At 33.6% G+C, this 27,625-nt stretch overlaps 3 protein-coding genes across 5 annotated transcripts in view; all 3 read left to right on the top strand.

The window, feature by feature from the left end:
- LOC123552727 (serine/arginine repetitive matrix protein 2-like) overlaps positions 1-27,625 on the top strand; it is a 257,250-nt gene that overhangs the window by 228,901 nt on the left and 724 nt on the right. The gene's annotated exons all lie outside the window — the stretch shown is intronic.
- LOC128556564 (uncharacterized) lies at positions 17,138-18,207 on the top strand. Its single transcript, XM_053542071.1, has 2 exons — positions 17,138-17,340; positions 17,991-18,207. The coding sequence occupies exons 1-2, from the start codon at positions 17,153-17,155 to the stop codon at positions 18,205-18,207; spliced, it is 405 nt and encodes a 134-aa protein (XP_053398046.1). The 5' UTR covers positions 17,138-17,152.
- LOC128556239 (restin homolog) lies at positions 18,751-27,438 on the top strand. Of its 2 annotated transcripts, XM_053540668.1 has the most exons (7): positions 18,751-18,845; positions 21,810-21,911; positions 23,337-23,609; positions 24,380-24,536; positions 25,047-25,228; positions 26,060-26,105; positions 26,348-27,438. In XM_053540668.1, exons 2-7 carry the CDS (start codon positions 21,905-21,907, stop codon positions 26,409-26,411), a joined length of 729 nt encoding a protein of 242 aa, XP_053396643.1. In that variant the 5' UTR covers positions 18,751-18,845; positions 21,810-21,904; the 3' UTR covers positions 26,412-27,438. The 2 variants fall into 2 exon arrangements, with proteins under 2 accessions (XP_053396643.1, XP_053396644.1); XM_053540669.1 differs by lacking the exons at positions 18,751-18,845; positions 21,810-21,911 and adding an exon at positions 22,731-22,850.

Genomic DNA, 27,625 nt, shown 5'->3' with positions numbered 1-27,625 from the left:
AATTGGCCAGGACATTACTCAACATGACTGAGCAATCAAAATTAGTATCTTATCAATTAAAATAATTTTGTGTACATTCTGAAAAAAGACTAAAAAAACAACAACAGCATTTCAATTAATAAAATGCAAAACACAGGAAATAACCAACTTACCTGTAGGCAATAAAATTTATGATTCTCTGACAATAATTAGGCTACATGTCAAGTCTACAGGGGTTTTATGGACCCTTATCAGACTGGACCAGACAGGATCTTGTATATTGGGGATTAAAAAGTCTGGTATTTTTTTTTTTTGGGGGGGGGGGGGGGCACTTATATGGGAGATTTTCTTTGCCGCGAGCGAACTATTCGTGACCGGATGTCATTTATGAGTAATTATTACAATAACACCGGAAAAAGGAGCGAACTTTTGTTGATTTTTTTTCTTCAGTTTTTTTTTGCATGTAAAGGTAAAGTTACTTGTCTTTAATTTTGTTTGTATGTCAGAAGGTTAGTCTGATATATGTAGGAAGTGCAATTAGTGGAAATCAACATAGATTGAACCGGAAAACTAATACCTAGTTCGTAGTTAAGCTTTTTGTTTACATTGAAACGGTGATGTACAAGAAATATCCCGATAAATATATCCTATGAGCAGTTACCTTCTAAAGGAGTTTTATACTGGCCCTTGTGATTTTAACCAAAGAGCTTTAAAACTTCTTTGTTTGAACACATAATCTGACTGAACTGTGACATCAAAATACATTTAACATGTTTAAATAATAGAGATATGTGTAATTTGATAGAGTGTCCCCAATCCATACAGAATCCATTTATTGATTTCAGTTTATCTTAACTGATGCTAGGTTATAAATTATAGATCTAGTATTGAAAACAAGGTAAAATGTATAAATAATTGATAGTAATTGACTTCAGTTCAATCGCCAGCATTTATGATGGACACATTCACAATTAATTCTCCATTGTAATCATTTGTACTGAACTGAGGCAAAGTAATTATTTTAACAATCAAATATACTGTCAGTATTTTCCTTTCAATAGCCTCTTACATTCATGTCTTCTGTAACTATAAACACAATGTTGTTATATAGAAATAATGATCTATGTTGACATTTTGAAGAGTCTGACATGATATACTGCTGCCAGATGTCTTCTATTCACTTCTAACATTTTTTTTTTTGAATTGTAAACTTAATGTAAATTTATTTAAAAAAAGAAAATGAAAGTGATGTGAACACTAAGTTAAATATGTAGTGCTTTTAAACAGACAATGACAAATATAAACGGACCAGTGGAATATTTTTAAGTAAACTGCTTTAATTATTTTATTGCATAATAGAATGTAGGAGATGAACTCTTTTAGTTAATTCTGCTGTCCAGTCCTTTTCCAGCTTCCTGCTATCTGTTACTGGATACCATGTTGACCGCGCAAGAGCTTTGTAGTCCATGTTATCTGTTGATCGTAATGTGACGCTAAATAAAACTTACTTAACCTTTTACTTTTACTAACATGTATTTTTGTTAACTGTTTTCAAGTGATGTACATATTGAAAAAGGTATGTTCAAACTACTGGAATCTACAGTAAACACAAGTATGAGTCTGTGTATAATAATTTCCTGGGATGTAGAAAGGAAGTGAAAGATCACTTATTAGCTCATCTGATTTTTTGAAAAAAAAATGATGAGTTATTGTCATCACTTGAGCGGTTGTCGGCGTCGGTGTCGGCGTCTGCGTCGGCGTCTGCGTCGGCGTTGCCTGGTTAAGTTTTATGTTTAGGTCAGCTTTTCTCCTAAACTATCAAAGCTATTGCTTTGAAACTTGGAATACTTGTTCACCATCATAAGCTGACCCTGTATAGCAAGAAACATAACTCCATCTTGCTTTTTGCAAGATTTATGGCCCCTTTTGTACTTAGAAAATATCAGATTTCTTGGTTAAGTTTTATGTTTAGGTCAGCTTTTCTCCTAAACTATCAAAGCTATTGCTTTGAAACTTGGAATGCTTGTTTACCATCATAAGCAGACCCTGTACATCAAGAAACATAACTCCATCTTGCTTTTTGCAAGAATTATTGCCCCTTTTGGACTTAGAAAATCAGTTTTCTTGGTTAAGTTTTATGTTTAGGTCAGCTTTAATCCTAAACTATCAAAGCTATTGCTTTAAAACTTGCAACACTTGTTCACCATCATAAGCTGACCCTGTACAGCAAGAAACGTAACTCCATCCTGCTTTTTGCAAGATTTATGGCCCCTTTTGGACTTAGAAAATATCAGATTTCTTGGTTAAGTTTTATGTTTAGGTGAACTTTTTCTCTTAAACTATCAAAGCTATTGCTTTGAAACTTGCAACACTTGTTCACCATCGTAAGCTGACCCTGTACAGCAAGCAACATAACTCCATCCTGCTTTTTGCAATAATTATTGCCCCTTTTGGCCCCTTTGAAATCATTTTCTTGGTTGAGTATTATGTTTAAGTATACTTTTCTCATAAACTATCAAAGCTATTGCTTTAAAACTTGCAACAGTTTTTCACCATCATAAGTGGACACTGTACATCAAGAAACATAACTCTATCCTGCTTTTTGCAAGAATGATGACCCTTTTTATACTTAGAAAATCATGGGTAGGACAATAGTTCTATTATACAAAAAAAATCAGATGAGCGTCAGCACCCGCACGGCGGTGCTCTTGTTTTTTTACTTCTTTCAGTATAAAAACCAAAGTTACCAGCTTTTTTTGTTGAAATATTATATCATTACTGAAATGGAACACCAGAAAATTAATAACCATTTTGAATGGTGCTGATGATTATTCTATTTTTACTGTAACATGCATCTTTCTCTGTTCATTTTCTCAGAATCTATAATTACCTAAATTGTTCAAATATTAACACTGGCTACCTGATTGTAAAAGATTACCGTGTTTAATTATGAAGATATTTTTAGCCAATGTGTATTTATGAGCTTCAGGTTTTCAAAGGGTTTTAATTGACTGTTGCAGATTCTAAACAGATTTTATTATCTTGCAATAGAAATTAAGCAATTTCTGTGAGTGGATATTGAGTGCCTGTCACCATTGTTCAATATGGCGCGCAATATAGCTCGTAAAAATTGATTGATTTTAGGTTGTTACACTTGTTTCTAAGGAAAAGTTGAAACAAATAATAAAATGAGCAAGACAGTTTCTTGGTTCATGAATTTAATTGTAGCCAGTAATTACTGGGTAATACTTGAAAACTGAAGCTATTCTTGAATGGAAATATATTTATGTGAAAGGAATATCTTTCTTAACATTTATACAATAGGGGATTTTTTTACACTTGTTTAATTTGCCTGAAACTTGAGAAAATGATATCTTTCATTAAGGAAGTTGTGCAGAATCTAATATTGATTAGAATTCTTCTTAGTTTAAGAAACTATTATTTCCTTGAAATATAGGAAACAGAATTCATATTTTTTGCAATGAGAGTTCATTGTCAACTGACGGGTTAAAATCTTTACCAAAAAATTGATGGTGAACTAAACAAAATTCAAAAATGAATTTTACTCCTCTTGAAGTTGGAAAGAAGTTTAATTTTGCCGAGGTAGTTGAGAAACTTTGTGTTGGAATAAGAGAGAAGAAGAAACAATCACTTCCAGCCATAAATAGGCCTAAAGTGCAAGATCGCAGCGTAAATGAAGACGGGCGTGCTAGGACCCCACAAAGGATATATAAAACTAGGGATAAATGGATAAGGTTGACTACGCAGTTACCGCAGGCAGTTTTCACATGTATGCAAGGTATACAGAAGTGGTACAGAAAAGTTCATTTCTATAGAATGTTTCAAATTTAGGAGATTGTCTACAAAAATTCATTTAAAATTTAGTTCAGATTATACGTTTTTATTTTAGCTCAGTTGTGAAGCAAGCTTAAAGCTCACTTCAGTGGTTGTAAAGTACTGTAAAATCATTTACTTCTGTGGGCATGAAATTTCATGGATTTGTCCAGAATAGATTTTGGGGGGGGGAGCATTTGAACCTGTGGATTTCAATTTTTGAAGATAGCACAAGTGAAAATTTTATTGTACCCCCCGACAACAAAGTTGTAAGGGGGGGGTATACTGGTTTCAGGTTGTCTGTCTGTCTGTCCGTCCGTAGACACAATCTTGTGCGCACCATCTCTCCTCATCCCCTTGACACAATTTAATAAAACTTCACACAATTGATCAGTAACAACAGTAGTTGTGCATGGGGCATGTTAGGTTCTTTCAGAAAAAAAACTTGCAGAGTAATGGGACTTTGTTTTTTGTTACTATACTATATATATAGACACAATCTTGTGCGCACCATCTCTCCTCATCCACTTGACACAATCTCTCCTCATCCCCTTGACACAATTTAATGAAACTTTACACAAGTGATCAGTAACAACAGTAGTTGTGCATGGGTCATGTTAGGTTCTTTCAGAAAAAAACTTGCAGAGTTATGGGACTTTGTTTTTTGTTACTATACTATATACATAGGCACAATCTTGTGCACACCATCTCTCCTCATCCACAGGAGGCATATAGTGAATGGAAATTTCTCGTGTTCATTTTGGATTTTATTTCATTGATTGACTTGAGCCATGAAATCCACGAAAATTAGTTATCCGCAAATATTAATAATTCTACAGTATACATTATCAAAAAGATATATTGCTACCTAAATTTATAACAATGAATAAGTCACAAAGACAAAAATCTTTCCTAATCCATATAGATTACATTAGATTACTTATGCTTGTAATTAATTCATGATACAGCGTAACTTAATCTGGATTAAAATTAGCTTTAACCATACTCGTTCATAATTAGATCTTTTAGCTGTATGGACTTATTCTACATATATCCAAGGTCAGCCGCACATTTTATTGGTTTTATCAAAGTTGTGATCAATCGAAGGTATTACCGAAAGGTGTATATTTTATATAGGTTTCTGGATTGTGAAAGGAATTTTTGAATACCATTACGTCTGTGTTTGTTCACCGGCTTTCGCTTTATAAAGGAAATGTGAAATACACATAATGTATGTTTACACACGTTTAATTGAGATATTGATTATGGTATCTGAAATTTATCCCTAACAGAAGAAATAGCATTTGAACTGGAAATTATTGGAGGTGTTTTAATATTACAAAAATTTGGATTTTTGACAGGTTGTAAATACATTTTTTCTGTTACTTTTTTAACGTAATATATTTTTCAATAACATTTTTTGCCATTACAATACTTAAGCTGAAATTTTGAACTCTACACAAATCAGGTATAATTGTTTTGTTTGTTAAATATAATGTCATGAAGTTAAAAATTTACTGATAATTGTATTTTGCACAAATCAATAATTTCTAATACAAGAAATGACAGAACTTAATATGTATTGAATTTCTCTATTACAAATGGTGTTTCTGTAAGTTGGGATAAAATAATTTGCTCATAAAATATTCCTTGATTTTTATCCATACTTGCATTTGTAATGTTTTGTTCATAACCTAATAATCATGTATTTAATTTTATTCATGTATACTGAATATGATGTACCAATACATTTTCGTATTGTTAATAAATCATTTTTAACATTATTATTTTACTTCTTTTTGAAAAAAAAGAAAATTATTTGCTTTTTTGTTAACATTACCTACTGTTGTAAAGTGTAAACCTTTGTTTAGGTGATATATAACCTTTCTTTTAAAAGTAATGTTTTAACTTTAACATCATGTTGAAACACGCAGTGAAATTGGAGGGATTGTTTATGATTTTAACTCTAGAATACAACCAAATAGAGTGTTTATCAGTGCACATTTTCAAACGTCAAAACAATTTATAAAAAAATGGTCTATAATTGGCGTTTAAAAATGAAAACACTTTAACGTTCTTGCCGGTTCAACTTCTTTTGGGGAAGTTTTGTTTAGCCGGTCGATTGATTTTTAAATTATTTAAAAGCTTTTGGATCGAATGGTTTTGAGAAGCCATATATTTTATTCTAAATATTGATTTTTAAATTGTTGTTCGATAAAATCTTGAATTTATTATTGATAAAAGATGAATATTTGATCGATTTTATGAGAAAAAAATGCATACTGTGCAGTTTCTTATACGACAAATTATTAATATTTGGGGGAGACTTTGTGGTATGGCTAATCCACAAAATTTAATCCCGACAAACAAATGAAATTTCCGTTCATTTAATTTCAAAAGTTCAAAATTTATAAATTCATATCCCACGAAATCTTTATTTTCAAAACCCCGAAATTCTATGCCCACGAAATTAAATGATTTCGCAGTATATTTTTGACAGGAATTTTTGTGACTGAAAATATTTGGTATTCGGTCAATATAAGTCTAAAACAAAGGTCTGCATAAGTAGAAAAAAGATTGTCCATTATGGTTTAGTTTCTGTCAGAATTTAATATTTGAAAGTTAGTTTTACATAGATAAAAATGGATATAAGCAGAAAGAAGTTGTATACATGTGTAACAGCAAAATGAAGTTAGTTTTTGTACGCTTGTCTATGAAAGAGCAGGGCGTATCTTGTGAACACCCATGGCAGTGGGCTGCGTCCAAAGCATGTCCGCTCTCTAAGTCAAAAAGTTTTCATCAGATCTTCACCAAACTTGCTGACAATGTTTGTGGACGTAATATCTCTGCCAAGTTCGAACACCAACCAAATTGCCCCAGAGACTCTTGGATTATGGCCCTTGAATTACTCGAGAGACTGTGAATTTAGCCTTGTCCTCTCCAAGCTGAACAGTTTTCTTCCAGTCTTCACCAAATTTGCTGACAATGTTTGTGGGCTTAATATCTCGGTCAAGTTCGATAACCAGCCAGATCGCCCTTGGAAACTCTTGGATTATGGCTCTTGAATTAGGCCAAATTCAATGAAGGACATTTTTAGCTCGACTATTTGAAGAATAGGGGAGCTATCCTACTCGCCCTGGCGTCGCCGTGAGCGTCACAAAAATGTTAAATTTTGTGTACCACCCCAAAATTTTCAAAGTCCATTGAGATATTGCTTTCATTGTTTGCATACTGTTTACCATCATGACCCCAGTCTGTAAAAAGGAGGAGGCAACTCTATCAAGCATTTGGGACTGAATTATGGCCCTTTTTGACTTAGAATAAATGTAAAGTTTGCGTACCACCCCAAATATTTTCGAAGTCCATTGAGGTATTGCTTTCTTATTTTGCCTACTTGTTTACCATCATGACCCCAGTCTGTGAAAAGGAGGAGGCAACTCTATCAAGCATTTTGACTGAATTATGGCCCCTTTTCGACTTAGAATATGCTTATTGTAATGTTAAAGATTTACTCATTGCTTATGTTATACTATCAAGCACTGAGAATAGTCGAGCGCGCTGTCCGCTGACAGCTCTTGTTTGTGACAGTCTGGTACTCTTGTTGTTGCTGTGAAGCTTTGATGATTTTGACTGGCACATATTACAGCCACCATCTTGCAAAGTCAAACATTGAATACTTTAAAATACCCAATAATACTTTATTCATTGCAGTTATTGATACTTTGTTTTTGTTTGTAAATAACTTTGGCAAAATTTCATATTTTCTAGTCAAAAGAGTCTTTTGTTAATTGAAACAGCAACTTATTTGAGATATTATGCCTGACCACATAGGTACCATTGTTAAAAGAATAATGTCAAACCTGTTTTAAAGGTCTTAGCAGAGTTTAGACTGTCCTTGGATACGATACTTTTGTGTTTTAGCTGATTTTGTGATTTTAAATTTCTTTTTCTTTATGTAAAAAATGGCAATGAAAAAGGTCATATTTGCTGGACTTTCTTATCGTAAGATAAAATTTTATTAAAATTTTCTCTGGAAAAATCTATGGAATTCAAAGATAATTTTCAATATTTAGCATGATATTTTAGTATGGTATAATTATATTTAGCAAGATATACATAGTATGATAATATATACTTGACTTAGTATGATGTATTTAATAAGGCATATTTAGTATGATATATGAAGTTGATATGAACTTGAAGGTTTTAAATGTTACGAGATTGAAATGTCGTTCACAGTGTGAAGTATGCAAATAAACGATAGATCAATATTACCTAAATCAGTAGATTTCTTAAATCAGCTGTAGAATATTCTGTCAGTGGTTGTTTATCTAATATGTAGTAATATCATTCTGTTAGACGTTGTTTATCTAGTATGTAGAAACATCATTCTGTTAGTTGTTGTTTATCTAATATGTAGAAACAGCATTCTGTTAGTTGTTGTTTATCTAATATGTAGAAACAGCATTCTGTTAGTTGTTGTTTCCAGTAATTACAAGTATTGATACCAAAATCAAGCATTGCAGAGACTGTAGTTAATTCCTTTCTAACCGGATTCCAATTTCACAACCTTGTGGTGAACTCTCCTAATCCTATTCTGTTGATCTAGAATTTGAAACAGTTGGTTATTTACTGAATTATTAACTGATCTACCAACAATGGAGCTGCATTAACTTAAATGAGCCGCGCCATGAGAAAACCAACATAGTGGCTTTGCGACCAGCATGGATCCAGACCAGCCTGCGCAGCCACTCAGTCCGGTCAGGATCCATGCTGTTCACTTTCAAAGCCTGTTGCAATAAGAGAAACCATTAGCGAACAGCATGGATCCTGACCAGACTGCGTGGATGCGCAGGCTGGTCTGGATCCATGCTGGTCGCAAACGCACTCTGCTGGTTTTCTCATGGTGTGGCTCAAATTATGATGATTTTTTTCATGGTAGTTGACCCTACAGTGGGCCTTAACAATTATCCTCAGTTTCTGTCTGTTAGTTATTCTCTGTATGTGAAATGGCAGTCTCTTCTTGTTAAGGGAAAGCCATTGTCTTTGGTTAAGTTACTTTTATGGCAGGAGAAATAGCGTATAAGAATGTTTTGATGTACTGAAATTGCCGATTGTCATAATGGGTCCGTAACCTTTACAGTTAACAGAGGAGCGAAGTCTACTATGACTTTCTATGTTTTAACAGTATTTAATGAAATATTTTATATATTTCAGATATTCTTGAGGTGAGGGTCAAAGTTCGGGAAAGAAACGAAGGCAGAGGAATTTTTTAAAAACAGAAGCAGCAGACACACAGCCAGGAACCAGAGAAACCATACTATAATAGGGGTTTTACTTATACACCTGACAGGGCCTCAGGTTATACATATCCTTCAGCCAGGGCCAAAATGGAGGAGGAGTCAGTTGAACAAACTAAAACAGAAGGAAGTTTAACGTTACAAGTAAATACGAAGACCTTTAAGATCCAGATGAATCAAAAAAAGGTGCTCTGAATGTAATGACTTAGAATCTCTATGCCACCAAAGTCGGATTTTTTCTGATTCTTGGTGGCAGACGTAAAACCTGTTGGCGAGGACGGTGAGAAACAATATCAGGATGGGATAATGCATTTCCCAAACTTAGACAGGGGAGACAGTATAGAAAATAAACAAATAGTCAAACGTTTCTAAATATAATACCCTATAGATGATTTCTTTGAAAAAAGGAGCACTCATTCGAACAGTAGTTCTTTCAGAATGGACTTGATGCCTTGGAACGTAAAACATCCCCAGCAGTTATAGATGATGTACTGGGAAAAATGGCCATGCCCGAACACCAATTTATTCAACAGAAAGTCCCGTGTATTCAAAGCACAGTTCGCTCATAGCTCTGCACGTCAGACACCAACGGCAACTACCGAGGCCTTTGAACAAGGTGACCGGGGGTCTTTTGGGATCAACACATTCTGCAAACTCAATGAGCAAACTTTTACTTATGACCTTGTGAGTGATGCATTAGGCCGACCTAGAGTCGATAGGTCTCACCTGCCTCAGATAAAAGGGGAAGGTTCAAAACTGCATCCCCCCCCACCAGACCAGAATCAGTAGGTTCTGCTCATTCTGAGAACTCTTTAAGGCAGACGGGCAATTACCGATTTAATTTGAAGACAGTTTAAAGTGACAAGAACTCCTCTCCTTTAAAAGGGAGAGATTCACTTCAAGGGTCAAGGCCTCAGACACCCCCCTCAAGACAGATTGGTGATGTATTGAACCCTTCTGATAGGCACCCCCCTATACGACGGGAAATTTTTTTGCCGGCTCGCCAAGTGTATCAAATCATTCAGCAAAAAAAGTCAAGATCGGGCCCAGAGTTAGCTATAGCTCCCCCATAGCTCAGCTCATAGTCAGCCTAGTTCAGCTCATAGTTCACAACGTCAGATCCCCAAAGGGAGTTATTTCAAATTCTTTACGTGCAAGTCAGGATAAATTGTATTCTTCCCTTGGCTCAGGGAGTAATGCAGGCTCTCGTCCACAGAGTTTAACTAGTGAACAAGAACTTATCGTACTATGAAATTTAGCAACGGTAAAAAGGGAAATTTAAATACAGACGTTTGGGAAAGTACTGGCCCACGAACGGGAAGTGTGTAGCCTTCCTGCGATTGGTAGCCAACACCCGTTACACCCCTGATAAACGAAGTATGACACCAGATAACCATATAAGAGTTCCAGTGGTTGGTTCAGTTAATAAATCTCATTGTTGCCAAGTCGCACTCCACCCAGAACCCCACTTTCAAACGCAAGCAGAAAGAACAGTAACTCTATGAATGCTGAGACAGACATGAATTGAGACAAAGGAGGTAACAAATATTTTTCAGTATGATAAAAGTTTTTCAGTTTCATATGTTTTCAGCACTGTACAGGTTGTTTTTCATAGATCTAGGTGCAGATTTCCTTAAAATGTAGACTCAGTTTGACACTTTCTCTCAGGGGAGGCCCGTACTGCGTGTTTAAATCTTACTCAGTGTGAGGTCTGCTTCTGGAGAAGAGACTTCTACAATATTCTTGGTAGAAGAAATGGTTACAGAGCCGGTAGGTTTCAAACCCTTGATATTAGTAGCAGCAGATGCCATATCTGCGCATAACCACTCCCATTTTATCAAAGTCTGTGTCTGAGAACTTTGTTGTCAACTGCATTTTGGTTGCATGTTTAGGTGTCATGAAAAATTTCGTCTTATTCAAGGGGTTCATTGAAATTATATGTCGCAAAAAAGTAATATTAACCCCCTTAAAATTTTGTGGGAGTTACTGAAAATACAACTTAGGAATGTTAATCAGTAGACAAATCAATGCAGTCCATGATCTGTAAGTTTTTGCATTCATGTTTGAAGTTAAAGAAATTTTATTTCATCTGTCAGTGCTTAATACTGTTATCTTTAGTTCCTAATTTTCTTTTTAATTTCAAGGAAAAAAGAATTACGAGTCTTCCTTTGAAAGTCACTTCCTTATATGACTAAAGTCACTTCTTTTTTATTATCCCCGACGAGTCGGAGGGATATAGTTTTGGCGTCGTCCGTCCGCCCTTCCGTCCGTCTTTCGTCCGTCCGTCCGTCCTTCCGTCTTTCCGCCCTTTCCGTCGGACCCATATCTAGGAATGGTTGGGAATATTTTTTTAAAACTTCATTACATGTTCACCCCCAATGATTCTTGCGGCCCGTCAAGTTTCAGTCAGATTGCCCAAGTAAACACCAGAGTTATGGCCCCTTAGAAGTTTCTAGTGTTAACTATTTAGGGTACTATAATATGGCATTTCTGCATCAAACTTTGATATATTTGACCTAGACTATGAAACTTAAACAGAATTTAGATCACCATAATGGGGTGTGTACACCAATTTCATTTGGATTTATTTGTAAATTAAGAGTTATTGCCCTTTAATTGTATAAAAATCCAATATTTCTACAAAACAAACTTACCATTGGTACAATTTCATTAAATTTCTTTCTCTTTTCCATGAACATTTATTGTAAACATGTAAAGTTGTGTACCCCACCTGGTCACCCCTTACCTTGATCACACACCTCCCCCCTTATCCCCTGCCCCCCCCCCCCCCCCCCCCCCAAAAAAAAAAAAAAAATTCATTCCTTTTTTTAGATTTTTTGTTCAACAAACTTCATATACATGTTCACCACTATGAGGTTATGGGGCCCATCAGTTTTCAGACAGTTTGCCCAAGTAAACCAGAGTTTGGCCTTAGAAGTTTCAGTGTTACTATATAGGGTACTATAAAATCTATAGATATGCCAATTTCTGCATCATAACTTTTGACATTGACCTAGAACTATGAAACTTTAACAGAAATTAGGGGCACTATAATGTGGTTGTGCACAGACAATTTTGTAAGGATTTCTTTTTGTAACTTCAGACTTATTGCCCTTTAATTGTCTAAAAATCCACATATTTGTACATTACAAACTTACCATTTGGCAGAATTTTATTAAATTTCTTTCATTCTTTTCTGTGAACATTTATTATAAACATGTGAAGTTGCGCACCCACACCTGGTCACCCACTTGCCTTGGTCACACCCCTCCCCCTCCCCCAAAAAATATTTTTTTTTTTTTCATTTTTTATTTTAGATTTTTTTCAAACCTTCTAAGTTGTACCATTCCCCCACCTCACTTCCCCCTCCAGTCATGCCCACCACTGATCATGCATCCTCTGCCCCCCCCCCCCCCCCCCCACACACACACACTCCAACTTCACCCTTTTACCTTTTTTTTTTTTTTAATTTTTAATTTTCAATCAATATTTATATCAACATGTGAAATTTTGTTTCCTCTCCCATTCCCTCCACCCCCCACCCCTAAAAAAAAATATATAATATATCTATAATAGATATATATATTTCCCCTTCCTTTTTTTTTTTTTTTTAAAAGTTCAAACCTTCAACATGTTTTTAAATTGTGACTGCACAACCTTGCCCTCAGCCGTTTCAAGATATCTTACCTGTGTTCTCTTAAGGACATCTGATCTTTTAAGTTCAAATGTACATGTAAACAGCAACACCTGGTGCCAAACCACTCAAGACAATATTCCTTCCAGTTAAACTTTAAGCTCACATTTCAATTAACTGCATTTAATTTTAAAAGCTAAGCTTATTACAGTAAGCAATCCCATTCAAAATAAATTCTTAAGTCAGGATCAAAGTATCCTAACATTTATATGTACTCTTTAATTAAACATTTGTTTTCTGTTAAATTGATTTTGACTAATGAAATTATTTGCTTCTTATTAACATCCTTAACTTTTTGCCGGATATATCTTTTTGCCATTCCTCACCACAAACCCTTTCGGCGGGGGATACCAATTCATCGAATTTGCTTGTTTGTCCTGTTATAAATGAAGTTCTAAAGATATTGTCAAATTTGAATAAAATGTCAAATATGAAAAATTGAATCAATTAATCAAGTCCCGAATTTTTGACTAAATAATTGCAGCAAAATTTTTGTTAAATCTTTTTTGTTTGTATTAGAGCTAATAGAATTTTGTTTTCTTTTCATATAATGTTAGAAAGCAGTGTCTTACCTTGAACAAATTTCAAGAAAACAATTTATCAAACAAAGTGTCATTTATCTTTCAGTGTTGAATTTCAATAATAAATGTGTTTCTGTCAAACAGTTTGGATACTTTTTCATTTCTTTTATTATGTTCTATGTCTTTCGTTTCCATAAACAAAAGGTGTCAGAATTTCAGAAACATGCTCAGTGCTATAAAATCTATACATCAAAATTAGACATTCCTCTTCTGGTATTTATGTTGATATATCAAAAGTTAGCCATTTTTTTCTTCATTTTTTTTTCCAGTTTATTTACATTGGTTGTTTCACATAAGTAGTTCAATTCAAAGTATCCCAATACAACATTTTTTAACAAAATTAAAATTTACTTGCATGTAACACTAATACATGTAGTATGACAATCTACTTAATGAGCGCGGAGTACCTTTTAGACCTTCTGATCTTTGTGCCGGTTTGAAACATTTCATGTCACAGCAATAAAGTTTTAAATGATTATAGAGATTCCAATGAAACTTTACACAAATGTTAAGCATAATTAGAAGGTGTCTTGCATGCAAGAGTCAGACTTGTACCTCCATTGCTAGGTCACAGGCAAGGGCACTAACACTAACCCTATGTCTGGTAAATTGCTTCAAGGGTATGTGTGTTCTGCATTTCTTACAGTTCCATCTTTTGGTGTTGGGTTTTCTTACTGAATTCAGTGATGTGTATCATCTACAACATTTAGAAACATGCCCAACATTTGCTAATTAAGCTTATTGAATCTTTTTTTGTTTATAAACAATTTCACAATCAGCCGATATACTACATTAACCTTCTTTCATTCCAGCAAGTAAAAGACCTAGAGACCACAATTTCATTTACGTCACTGTTACTATCCAGAGAAATGAGTTACAGATTGAAAGATCAGTTTTCTGAGTACGAATAAATTTAAAGAGAAGTTACAAGGTGACCTTGACAGACACCGAGCTAGGTCGTCACCAGGACCCCAGATTGCAGAGGTAAAACTGTGTTATATTGTATGGATTGGTAATCAGTTTTTCAGATTTTTTTCTACAACACATTTTAATAGCAATAATGTTCCATTTCTGTTCTTGAACAAATAGCATGCAAGAGAAATTTCGGTATTTTTCAGAGTTTCTATCATACTTATTTGGGAATTAAACAGCACAGCTGCAGAATAGGTTCTACGAGCTGTAACATTATAAAAAACGAACTTGCCTTTACAGGTTGGAAAAAAATGGGACATAGAAAATTTGACATACTGTTTTATGGCCATGTCTGTTTGTCTGTCAGTTAGTTTGTCCTTCCGTACAAACATCTGTCTAAAACGTTTGATAAGCAGTATATTCTGCTTATTGGGCTACATTTGCCTTCAAACACTTTGTCCAGATCATAAATTTAACATCACTTACATTATAAATTTGTCTTATTTGTCTTAACAGTTGGAGAGAAAAGTTCGAGATGCCTGTGATGAGAGGGACAGCCTAAATGTTGAGATTTTACGCTTGAAGGAGGAAATGAAAACAGAAAAATGAGCCAGGTTTTTTAAAAAGCTATGATCCCAAAAAGTTCTGCAGCAAATTTCAGAGGAAAATAGGTTGTTCATACATTAAAACCCCCACCCTGCTAAATTTCTGTAATGAACTTGTCCATCTTTCAATTCGGACAGTACCATTAACTGCTAAAAGGGATCTTGCCAAAAAAAATACCGACTGAATGGCGAACAGTGCAGATCTTTATCAGACTGCATGGTTGTGCAGACTATTCAAAATCTACACTGGTCGTAAAAGCAGAACCAATCGTGTTCAGCATAAAAAGGGTTAAGAGTTTTCATTGACTCTAAAATTGGGTAGCAAGCCCTTGAGCTCTGCAAAGGGCCCTTACTTGTCCAGATTCAAGCAAAGTTCATTTCTTTTCTTATCTTTGATTGTAAAAAAGGTCTGAGAGCTTACTTGTTAAAGTAGATTCTTTTCACAAAAACAACTATTTTCCTTCATGTGGTCTTAAATTCATTAGAATTTTTAAGCAAGACTTTATATTCGTGCAGCCTTCAGGTTGTTGACCTGTACATGTGCCACAGCTTAGTGTACAGTAAAACTTGTGTAGTATTAAGAAGATTATAAAGAAATAGTAACTGTTGAAATCTTTCTTCTTATTGCAAATGTAGAGATAGAAACAACGAATGTTGAAACTAGGTTATATAATTTTGTGAACTGGATAACTTTTTTTTTGTTTAAATAAATATGCCATGGAAAAACATGAAATTGCAAATTATTAAAGATTCATTTCTTATAATTTTGTTTCTACATGAAATTCTGGTGAGGACTTTTTCTTATTTAGGACCATGTTCTATATTTTTTCAGGAGAATTGAACGTCGATTCAAGATCTGCATGGGCACATGAGGCAGCCTCGGAGAAATACCTGCTGCCGAGAGGGGAAGGTGAAGGACTGGCAGGAGAGAAATGAGACTCTTGCATCACTTACTCTGAGAGAGTCCGGGAGTTGTGGGGGAAAATAGACATCTTAAATCAAGGTTGGCGAAATGTTGAAAAATCACACAAATGTCAGAGAAAAATTTATGAAACAATTTTGCTCAAGTTATGGCTATTTTTTTAATCCTTATTATGCTGGACATGATTGATTCTGCCTTTGGGACCAGTGTTGATCATGACCTGCCTGAACATCCATGCAGTCAGATCATGATCTGCACTGTTTGCTATTCATTCGGTATCTTCTTGGTAAGCACCCTTTTAATAGTTAATGGTACTGTCCAAATGGGAAGATGGACAAGCTCATTATAGAAATTTAGCAGGGTAAGGGTAAATTACATACTGAGGAATTGTATTTATAGTCTTTGCGTTTTGAACAGCCATATTGTATAATGTCAAGGGAAGTTGATAAAAAGAAACATTGAACAGTTCAGATAAAATGGACTGCAAGAAAATAGCAATCAGAAAAAATTCTTAATATATATATCTTGTTTTAGGTCCAGAGATTGCGGGAAGGCCAAAGTGGTCATAGTGACGCCACAGATTACAGACTGAAAATAGAACTACAGCAAGTAAAGGACGATAATCGCAATCTAAGGGAGAGAAACTATCAGTTACATGATGATAATATCAGAATGAAGGAAGAGTTACATGAGCTTAGGAAAACTATAGAATTTATGGACAAGAAAGTACAGAAGAAAGATGAGAGAGTGAGACAGTTTGATGCCTATGAAAGAAGTGGTATGTATAGATTCTCATTCAGAAAGAGCTTTCTTGTTCTTAGACCTGGGTTCAAGGTTATAAAAAGTAATTTAGAGACCAGTCTGAGAAAACGATCTTCTCATTGGTCTATTTCAAGATTGTGCTCAAAAACTGACCAATCAGATGGTCTACAATTTCTATTTTATATCCTTTTATCTTGCATTAGTACTAGCTGTAATAAATTGATACAGTAATAAAATATTACAGGTATTAATATTTTTGATAAATTGATACAGTAATAAAATATTACAGGTATTAATATTTTTGATAAATTGATACAGTAATAAAATATTACAGTTATTGATATTTTGGATAATGCTTTTGTTCAAACTTGTCTTTCATCGTTGCAGATTTTAATTGATTATAGTGTTATTTTTCATCTTTAAGGGTTTTGGTATTAAATTAATAATGCTTCTTAGCCTTTGTATTTCTCTTTACTGTGTAATTTTTCTGTTTAATTTTTGATGCATAATTTTTTTGGGTTTAAATTTTAAAATCTATTTTTTGCTACTGAGACAGATAATTGATGAAATCAAGTTACCATAGCGACCTCAGCTACTCTAGACTTTCGGATCATGTACCGGAGAGACGTATTGACAGAGAACGTGAGAGTTACACGCTCCCAAGACCAAGTTATGATTTAAAGAGAACGGAACCACTAAGAGATGATAGGGATTACAAGGAAGAACGATTTACAAAATCAGAATCTAGAAGGTATTTGGCTGTTTTAATGATAACCCATAATGTTTGATAGGCTGCTAGTTTGCATTCAAAATACTGTTAGTTTCCAGGACATTGGCCCAATGGGATTTCGGAACATTTTCAAAATAGTTGATTATAGCAGTTATTTATTGTCAAGTACTCAATATCCAGAAATCCTGCAGGAGCTTTTCTTTTGAACTGCTCTTTTTAGAGTAATCATGCTTTTAAAAACTTATATTTAAGTGCTGAGGAAATAAATTGTGGTTGTGTGTGTGTGTTTGGGGTGGGGGTGGGGCGGGGGTGAGGGGGGCAGTGTTAGCCACAATTTATTTATTTTTTTTGTTGGATCTAACGTCACACCAACACAATTATAGATCATATGGAAACTTTCAAGCTTTTATAAATTTTTCAAGTAAAGCAGTGGCAGTAGTTTTTAGAACTCTTACAAAATAGTTCCAGAAGTAAAGGAATCAGTAGGGTAAAAGAACTTTTTTCATTTTCATACAGAATCGTCACTATTGATATTTTATTGATGTATTGTTTAGGACCTAGTATTAACCTAACAGTTGGCACTATTAATTTTTCTTGTCTCGGATGTACTGCAGCTTTTTAGTCAAATGATAAATGCTAATATTTAAATTCAAATAAATTCTTGCCTTCAGATATGAAAGTTTCCGACCAGGACCAGATGGTGGATCTCTGACAAATTACTGGGTTCGCTCGGGTATTCTCAACCCTTTTACCCAGAAAACCCAAATGCACTTGGGCCACCTAAGAGAGAATTCACTTCAGTATCAAAATCACAGGGAGAGTAACCTGCATCAAGGACATTTGATAGAGGTGACCTTGACCTTAGCAGAGGACGTAGAGAGAGAGTAGGACAACTCAGCAGAGGTGATCTTTGATCGACATCACGGCAGCATATCATGGTGATTTATCAAGCAACACCTGCCCTGTTCAGGGATCTAGGGGTAATATTTCAGATATATTATCTTTTTCAGAGTAATAGTTTACAGACTTTTCATGCTAAAATTTTCTTTACATTTTTGTTTCTGTTACTGCTTGACTGTCAGATTGATATTTCATTACCTCTTGATGGACTTGACTTAATAAAAGAAAATTTAGATTAATTTGTTTTTGTCATGTTACCTAGCAACACAATATCCACGTATGGCTCAAGTTATATGTTATTTATGTATTTATTTCTTATTATTTTCTTCAAGAGAAATCAGGCAGTTCAAATAAACTTTAAGATCACAGTCACCTACACTTTATACTTAAATATTTGTAGCCATATATCAAGAAATATCAGACATACGATCGAAGTCAAATCCCACTCGGAAGGTGCGGACAACATAAATTATTGTGAGTCCCGGTGAATAAAGAAAGTAATCCCAAAACTGGGAAAAAACAAATAACCCATGTAACCGTAGTAACCAAGCTCACACATCCCAAGTTTTCATGAACCGATTCGTTTCCCCAAAATCCTATTCCGGAAGTGGAGGAAGCTGATACTGGTACATTTGATTGGTTTTAGTGTGGTGGATTTATTGATTCATGTTTCAGTGTTATACATGTTTGTTCAGCTTGCAATAGGTTCTATTTGTCAATGTTGATGTCAAAGTTTTGATTGTAAACGTTTGATGTTTTTTTGCTCAATAATTGTATCTAGTAAAAAGCAGTGATTTTTCTAGCACTTTTTGTGCTAAAATTATTACTCATACCCATATCTCTTAAAATCGTCTTTTTCCAGTTACTTTTTTTTTCAAAGACCATTTCTTTTATAGTGTGTATCTTATTTTTTTCCACTCATTATACTATATAAATTGGCTTGTATTGCAAGTTGAAAATGTTCAAACAGTTATCATTTGGCTTCAATTTACCATGAATATATCATGTTCATTGTTGTTTGGAGAAATTTAGGCTACATGTACATACACCGCTTTACTTGATGATAAATTGATTATGTCTTTTGACATAGCTTTCCATTTCTTCTAAAAAGAAAAGGCTTTTTGATGCCTTTTTTGATAACTAAAGAGACTATACCATATAGCTACAGATAAAGCTATTCATTTACAATTTAAATAACAGCTGTGTAATGTTCTGCCAGCCTAACTTGTTGATCAAAGACGTCTTGTTTTGTCGGCTGAACTTTTCTTACTAAAACTTAAAATGGTTTTAATTACTTTAAAGGAGAAAAAGATTCCTAACAGTAAGTTGATTTTATATGTAATTCATCAGTAAGTATTTCATAAACTTAAGCTGAATGAATTTTTAAAATTTGACTATCATTGAAAAGGAGGTGGCAAGAAATTTAAGAAAATGACCAACAACAGAGGCAGTCACCCACTGCTGAATACATGTATTTTTTTAGCAAATATCTTTTTAAATTGATTAATTTCAAGGAGATGTGAAACATGACCGTGTCTTTCATTCTATTTGAAACAAGAGCTGTCATTATTACTGACAAATGCCCCCAAAGACCCCCAAGAATGCTACAGTTGTCTGTGCAAAACATGCCAAAATAGTTTTGGTATAAATCATTTTGTGACCTTGACCTTTACCTGAGAGACATAAGCATGACACTCCTCAATATGGTTAAACATTTGTGTCATTTTTTTTAAAATCCCTTGATAAATGGTAGAGCTATGAACCAGACAAGAAAAAGATTATGTTAATCTTTGACTTCTAAATGTGACCTTTACCTTGGAGCTAGGGGTCTATGTCTTGTGCATGACAGGTCATCTCATTATAGGGAACATTTTTGCCAAGTAATATTAAAATCCCTTCATCAATGGCAGATTTATGGACTAGACAAGAAACAGACTATGTTAACCTTTAACCTCTAAGTGTGACCTTGACCTTAGAGCTTGTGCTTGACACATCGTCTCATTATGAGGAACATTTAAGCCAAGTAATTTCAAAATCCCTAGATGGATTGCAGAATTATGAAAGGGATGCCAGTTAACATTTGACTTCTATGCGTGACCTTGACCTTTGAGCTAGTGGCCTGGGTCTTGCACATGACACATTGTCTCATTATTGTTAACATTTATGTTATGTTATTTTAAAATCTCTTCATGGATGGCAGAAATCCCTTCATGGATGGCAGAGTTTTGGACCAGACACTAAACATACCCTGTTAGTCTTTGACCTTTGAATGTGACCTTGACCTTGGAGTTAGGGGTCAAGGTCTTGCCCTTGACACATCGTCTTATTATGGTGAACATATCGTCATGTCAGTGCAATAACTCAATAAGTGTATATATCTTATATAAGCACTTATTGAGTTATTGCGCTGACATGACGATATATGCCAAGTTATTTCAAAATCCCTTTATGGATGGCAGAGTTACAGCCTGGACAAGAAAATACATGGACACATGCATGCACAGACGAAATACGGACGGAGGAACAGTGCAATTTTAATATGCCCTTCTTCAAGGGGAATAAAAAACAGGAACTATTTTACAGAATAAAGAAATACAGTTTAAATCAATATCTAAAAACAAGTTAAATATGAAATTTAGTTCTATGTTGCCATTGAAACAAAGTGGCTGCCATTGTGATCAAATAATGGAACGTCTGTAACTTTTTCATATTTTTGCCAAATTTGAAAATTATTTCATTTACTTAAATAATTTAAGAAGACCTATCAGATAGACTAAACACAAGAACAATGTTTCTTTTCACTTTCAATTTTAATAAGAATAATTTTAAATACAACACGTATGGTTAGTCTTTTGCATTTTGCCAAGGTGTCTGACAGTTTAACCATTGAATTCAGAATGGTGTTTCTTAACATTTGTGTGTGCATGTATGCATGTGTAATGCACAGTTATATATCATGTGTAACACATATCTGCTTAATTCATTAATTTGATAAAACTGTGTAATTTTCATGTCCACTGTTTTAAAATATTATAATATTAGTATTCTGATACAGTGCTTTACTAGCTATAATTGCATTATAGATTATCTGACAGATGCAAAATCCTGCTAGAAATAAACTGAATCCAAATTTTAAATCTCCAAGCAGACTGTTGAGTAAATGATGCTGCTTGTAGAATGATATAAATTAAGTGTATGAAATTTGCTGCATGAACTGATAGCGTTTGGTGAGGATATATCAAGTTATGACTGATGCCAAAACAAGCTTTGATTGACAGATCGATTTTTGTGTCACTCATATTATGTATTAGTTAATTGTCATACAGTTTCTTTTAAAAGTTACATTATTTTAGGGAGGTAATGAATATAAATCAAAAAGTTTCACCTAACCACTCAAAAAAGGCAAAATATATTTCACTGTCTGGCATAAGTGGTGCAATTACGGTACTGTGAGAGTAAAAATATAGTCAAATTCAGATATGCACAGATCAAAAATAAATATGTACCAAAGAATTACGGTACCCTTAAAATTTCAAATAATTTGTAAAGTTTGAAGTAAAAATGATATTTAACTTCACTTCATATTTCAGATACAAGAAGGTTGCAGTTAGCAGAGAAAATAGATCCTTCATACGCTAGACGAGAAGCAAAAGTGACACACCAGAGAGAGGCACTGGAAAAACAGATGGAATGTATGTATTCATGTCAGCTGGAATTGTTTTAGCTCTGTAACAATTAGGGAACAACTTGGTTTCAAGAAAATTGAACCAGGACTGTCTTTAAACTGGAATTTTTATGGCATAGCAAATTCCTTAATCTTACAAAAGAAACTATATGTGCCAAACTCACTTATTTCAAAATTTGTGTCAATATTTTGACTGCCTTGAAAGAATTTTTCATGCCCTGTCAGAATGTTGTCTTTATTTTAATATTTTCACTCCCTTTGAATTCAACTTAGTGCGACTATGGTTTAGTGGAAGTCAGTTTGCATTCCAATATTATACAAAACCCTTGCTTAGTGTGCAAACACAGACTTCTGGATACCTAAAATTAACTTTAATTTGGAAATATGTAATTCATTAATTTTAATACCTTTGTAAATTCACTCTATAAATTGTTTCCATTTATAGATTTTAGATGCTTTGACATATATACATGTGTTCAATGTACATGTATGTGCTCAATGTACATGTATATGCATTTTACATACAGACTTAACAAATATTACCATTCAGTCAGAAACACAAAAAATTGCTTACATTATCATTATCACAGAACAATGATTGATAAAAATAGTAACCACTAATGTAACTTAATTACCTGACAAATCATAGGTGGAAGTTTGACAACATTTTGACCCGCAAAGTTTTTCAAATTCATCGAACCATATACCTTTATTTAAACACCTTTATACAGTCAAGTTATTGTATTTAAACTTCCATTGATCAACTACTGTTTCATTCCAATCAATAACTGCAGATCTTTTGCTAGTATATGATATTGATCAAGTTATATACACTAGACAGTTTACTTAAAAGCATTTGCAATAATCTTAGAACTTTTAACATAATTGAAGTGAATACTTGCTTATCTCGGGACATTTTCAAAATTTGCTATCTCCTTTAAGTTTTGTAGGTGCTTGTATACGCTCTTTTATCTTTGTTTTGTCTTCTGGATTTGAAATATGTAAATTGATTAAGCAAAAGCAAATATAGAACTGCTCGGAGTTAACACATACAGGAAATTAATATACAGTTTGGTTGTTCTGTTGCAAATTCTAAGCTTCAGAGAAATTTTGCTTTAAATCATTTCTATAACCTTTGCTTGGAGACTTTCTAGAACTCTCTACTGCTAAAGTTCTAAATGGATTCTAATTCATTAATTTTGTGTCTGTTCAAATTAATTTTAATTGTATGAATGATTTAAATTATAATAAAGTTAAACTTGGTCTTGCTCCTGGATGTGTAACAGACAGCAATTCCTTACCGTAGGGTTATTTCTGATCTATAATTATAGTACAGAAAATGCCTTAAATAAATGCAGCCACAAATATAGTTCATTTTCATATAAGTTTTTGCTAGTTTGTATGTATGTACTTTATTTCTATAATTTTTCAGTATTGGAGAAGCAAGCAGAAAAACAAGCTCTATTATCGTCATTACCAATCGTCACAAAGTCTGGCTATTGCGATGACGGTAACATGAGTGACACGCCCACCGACATCCTCGTAAATATACAACCGGTAGACAAGATTCAAGCCACGTCATGGAGTAAGGGACGTCAAAGACGGGGGTCAGTTGGATCGGATGCATCAGATTCATCATTTAGTGACATTGATGAACAGATCACAGCTTCTGTTAGAAAAAGATCAAAATCAGCAGACGGAAGAGGTAAAGCAATTACATTTTTTAAAACAACCCAAAATACAATGACATGTACACAGATTTATTTTTATTCATTTGCTATATTAATTGTCTTTTGAAATGTTTTAGTACCAAAAAAGGTTTCTGGCAATTTTTGTGTTGTAAGAAATTGTCATCAACCATAATTTGTTTAATGAATTCCTTTTTTTTTCTTAAAGTTTATTCTTTCAAAGTGTAATTGAAAAAAATCTTCACTTACTGTCAAATGCTAGTCTGTTGAGATGTTCTACAGATGATTTAACTTTTAGCGAGCTGGCAGCAAGTGATTCTTCCCTTGTGACCAGTGTAGACCAAGATTAGCCTACACATCCATGCAAGCTGACCTTGGTTTGCACAGGCAGTCATTTTTCAGTGAATAGCTCTTTGAATAATAAATGGTACTGTCCAGTTATATGATTATAACCAGTCCATTGTAGAAATTTAGTAATGTAAAGGTTTAAAGGAATGTAGTGAAATATAGTGTGTGATTTACTGTTTTGATATCGGATTTTCACCTTAATCTTGTTTATTTAATGAAAAAAAAGGCTACAATGTCGGATGAAAGGCCAGATAAGCTTTACAAGTTAGTTTTTAGTAGGGTGTATCTGAATGTTATAACTCTTGTGTGTATTTAATATCTGTTTGGTTATTTATTTTAAATGATATTTGTTCCTGTTGTACAACTTGGAGTTTTGGTCATAAAATTGTTTCAAAAATGGAAAAGAGTTTGTATAGAACAAAATTATTTGACATTTCAGAAATGCTGAGAAGGATGGGTCCAACAGGCAGCTCGAGTAAAGAAAATGTTACATTGACAAGAACGTTGTCACCAGCGCCCTCTGCTGGTCTGCGTTCTGTAACACTTCGACCAATAGCCACGCAGCATAACAAATCAGCATTATCTCTATCTAGCAGGTAAGCTTCCATCTGTAAAATTTTGATATAGAATATTAAGTATTAAAAGGTTATTTAAAACTTGATAGAATGATTTTCGCTATATATTTTGATATGCATAGTATTTGTATCAGTCTTTAAACATGGATGCCAGGGGAATTTGTCACTTGTTCCCTTTATGTATATATTGGAAGCTTAAAATTTTTTTTGGCAGAACCCCAACCCCACCTTAAACACACACATACACATTATCTGCCCACCATATTTATTTAGTAGAAACTTTTAAAATATCTTTGTCAGAAAACACCAGCACTGTTTCAGCAAACATTTCCCATGCATAACTATCTTCCAAAACTTTTCATGCAAGGAGCGTAACTCAGATGAGTGATCTAGGGCCATCATGGTTCGCGTTTAAATTTGTTACACTTAAGCCTGAAATTATTCAACAGATCTGAAATTGCATAGGAAGAATGTATTTATTCATAGTATATAAATTTAGAATACAATCAAAATATTTCAATTTGCTTTCAGTTTGAACTCTCTAACCCAAGGATTACGACCATTTGCACCACACAGTGCCCAAGATTTACAGATTAATGATGTTATCAAGTTCTCCAGACAAGGAGGTAAACTTAGTCAAGGAACAATTAAATTTATTGGACATCTCCCAGGGCGTGGAGACATCTACCTCGGGGTGGAGCTTGATAAAGAAGGTATGAAATAGGTTTTCTGTATATATATTTCTAATTTCAAATGCATTACCATTAGAACTGTTTTGGTATCAATTCTTTGATGACTTAATTTTTTGTGATGTGTGACTCTGGTTGCAAATGATGTGACCAGTGGTTCCAGGGACAATGAATTAACTAGTATTTTGTCTCTATCGCCTTTATTTCACTTTGACAATTTTGCTCCCAGAGAATGTTGTTTTGGAACCTGTTGTAACCTGGCTTCAAGGTTATAAACCTTGGCTCAGAATGCAGACTTTGATTGGTCGATTTCAAAGTTGCACTCAGTTACAACCAATCAGATTTTTGAGATTTGAGACCTCTCAAAAATCACTTTAATTATGTTACACCCTGGGATATTTTTTTTTCGACATGGGTAAAAGGTCAGTGTGATTTCTTCACAAATAATAAAGACAGTACATGCACAGGTTTATTCAGATTATTAAGGATGAATTAGAATTGTAGGATTTCAAGTCCTAGGCCTGTATGCATCACAGATCTTTGTCAGAAATTACTACAGTGCAAAATATGATGTATGCTGTATGTTAAACAGCTGTCATGAATTGTGTCAAAATTTATTGAAATGTAGACAGCACAACCACATATGACACCTGTACTACAGATTGGAAAATGATTCAAATAAGCTTTCATCATGAATGATTTAAGATATACTGGTATAACTGTAAACTAAAATATCTGGGTATAGAACATTTTGGTTACTCCCACTGTCTTTTGATAGGTTTCCAGAAAGCTGTAAGGTAAATGTAAAGAATGAAAAGAACTTTTATTTAAGTTATCTATTTTTATTTCATGTAGATGGAAAACATGATGGTGTGTTTGAAGGAATTCGATACTTCAAATGGTAAGTTTAGACAAACTTCTTCATCTGAAAAAAAAATCCTGTTTTATTTTTAATGCACTTTGAAATACCAATAATGCTAAGTTTCCATAATGCAATTTGTATCCATTAGCTATTTGAATAATGAGTAAAGCTTATATATGGAAGGAGAAAACCTAAAAAATAATTGCTTAGAATTGTAGAAATAGAAAATTCAAACAGTGCTCTACTTTACTAAATATATGTATATGTATTTTTTTTTACAGTAAACCAAGCAAAGGTGTGTTTGTTGCTTACAACAAAGTAGTAATGGCATGGACTTCATACTGAGAATATAACAATATGGCATGGACTTACAAAAATATTCCATAGAATTTCATACTGAGAATACAAGAATATGGCATGGAATTTTAATTTCATACTGAGAATACAAAAATATGGTATGGACTTACAAAAATATTCCACAGAATTTCATACTGAGAATACAAGAATATGGTATGGACTTACAAAAATATTCCACAGAATTTCATACTGAGAATACAAAAATATGGTATGGACTTACAAAAATATTCCACAGAATTTCATACTGAGAATACAAGAATATGCCATGGAATTTCAATTTCATACTGAGAATACAAAAATATGCCATGGAATTTCATACTGAGAATACAAAAATATGGTATGGACTTACAAAAATATTCCACAGAATTTCATACTGAGAATACAAGAATATGCCATGGAATTTCAATTTCATACTGAGAATACAAAAATATGCCATAGAATTTCATACTGAGAATACAAAAATATGCCATGGAATTTCATACTGAGAATACAAAAATATGCCATGAACTTCATACAGAGAATACAAAACTATGCCATGGACTTAGTACCGAGATTATGACAATACAGTGATATGTCATTGACTTCATACTGAGAAAAAAATCATACTGAGAATATGGATTTAAGAATTTTGTGTGGACTTGATTCTGAGACCATAGTATAATGGCATGGACTTCTTACTAAGAAATCAAAAATATGGCATGGACTTCATACTGAACCAAGCTCAATATTTCATATCGTCTGAACAGCCAACAGAGACTAGACAAAATCATGTACTTAATTAAAGCGAGGAATAACTCTGTAGGTCCTGTCATGGCATCATGTCATTTCATTGTAAAGTTCTAAATGTTATTACAAGGTTCGTACATGAAAAGTTTTATATATGTATACCAGTTTACTTCAACATGGCAATTAATTAGATTTTAAGTGCTTATGTAATATTAATGCATTAAAGTATTATATTAATAATTTATTTCAACCACTTTCCATATCTGTGATAGATTATAGAAGTCTATTTATTGTTGTTTACTGTTTATATTCTACTTATAAATTTACATTGAATAGTCTCAATCTTTCAGTTTAGTTTGATAAATGTTGTTTTTTATACATCTGCAGTTTATAGTTATAAATTAACTTATAATAAAAAAGACATTTTAGAAGTATAGGTATGGTAAAACATTAAGGACTTTATTATTTTTTTAAAT

The sequence above is a fragment of the Mercenaria mercenaria genome, chromosome 4 (assembly GCF_021730395.1).
Source record: "Mercenaria mercenaria strain notata chromosome 4, MADL_Memer_1, whole genome shotgun sequence".
Lineage (NCBI taxonomy): Eukaryota > Metazoa > Mollusca > Bivalvia > Venerida > Veneridae > Mercenaria > Mercenaria mercenaria.
This window is presented reverse-complemented; position numbering and strand designations above follow the sequence as displayed.

Bases quoted from the DNA above. Each gene is read 5' to 3' on its own strand.
- LOC128556564 (XM_053542071.1), top strand. From the start codon at position 17,153: ATGAAATCAAGTTACCATAGCGACCTCAGCTACTCTAGACTTTCGGAT. The intron at 17,341-17,990 runs GTATTTGGCTGT...TCTTGCCTTCAG, and splicing joins ACAAAATCAGAATCTAGAAG to ATATGAAAGTTTCCGACCAG.
- LOC128556239 (XM_053540668.1), top strand. The intron at 25,229-26,059 runs GTATGAAATAGG...TATTTCATGTAG, and splicing joins GGTGGAGCTTGATAAAGAAG to ATGGAAAACATGATGGTGTG. The intron at 26,106-26,347 runs GTAAGTTTAGAC...TTTTTTTTACAG, and splicing joins GGAATTCGATACTTCAAATG to TAAACCAAGCAAAGGTGTGT.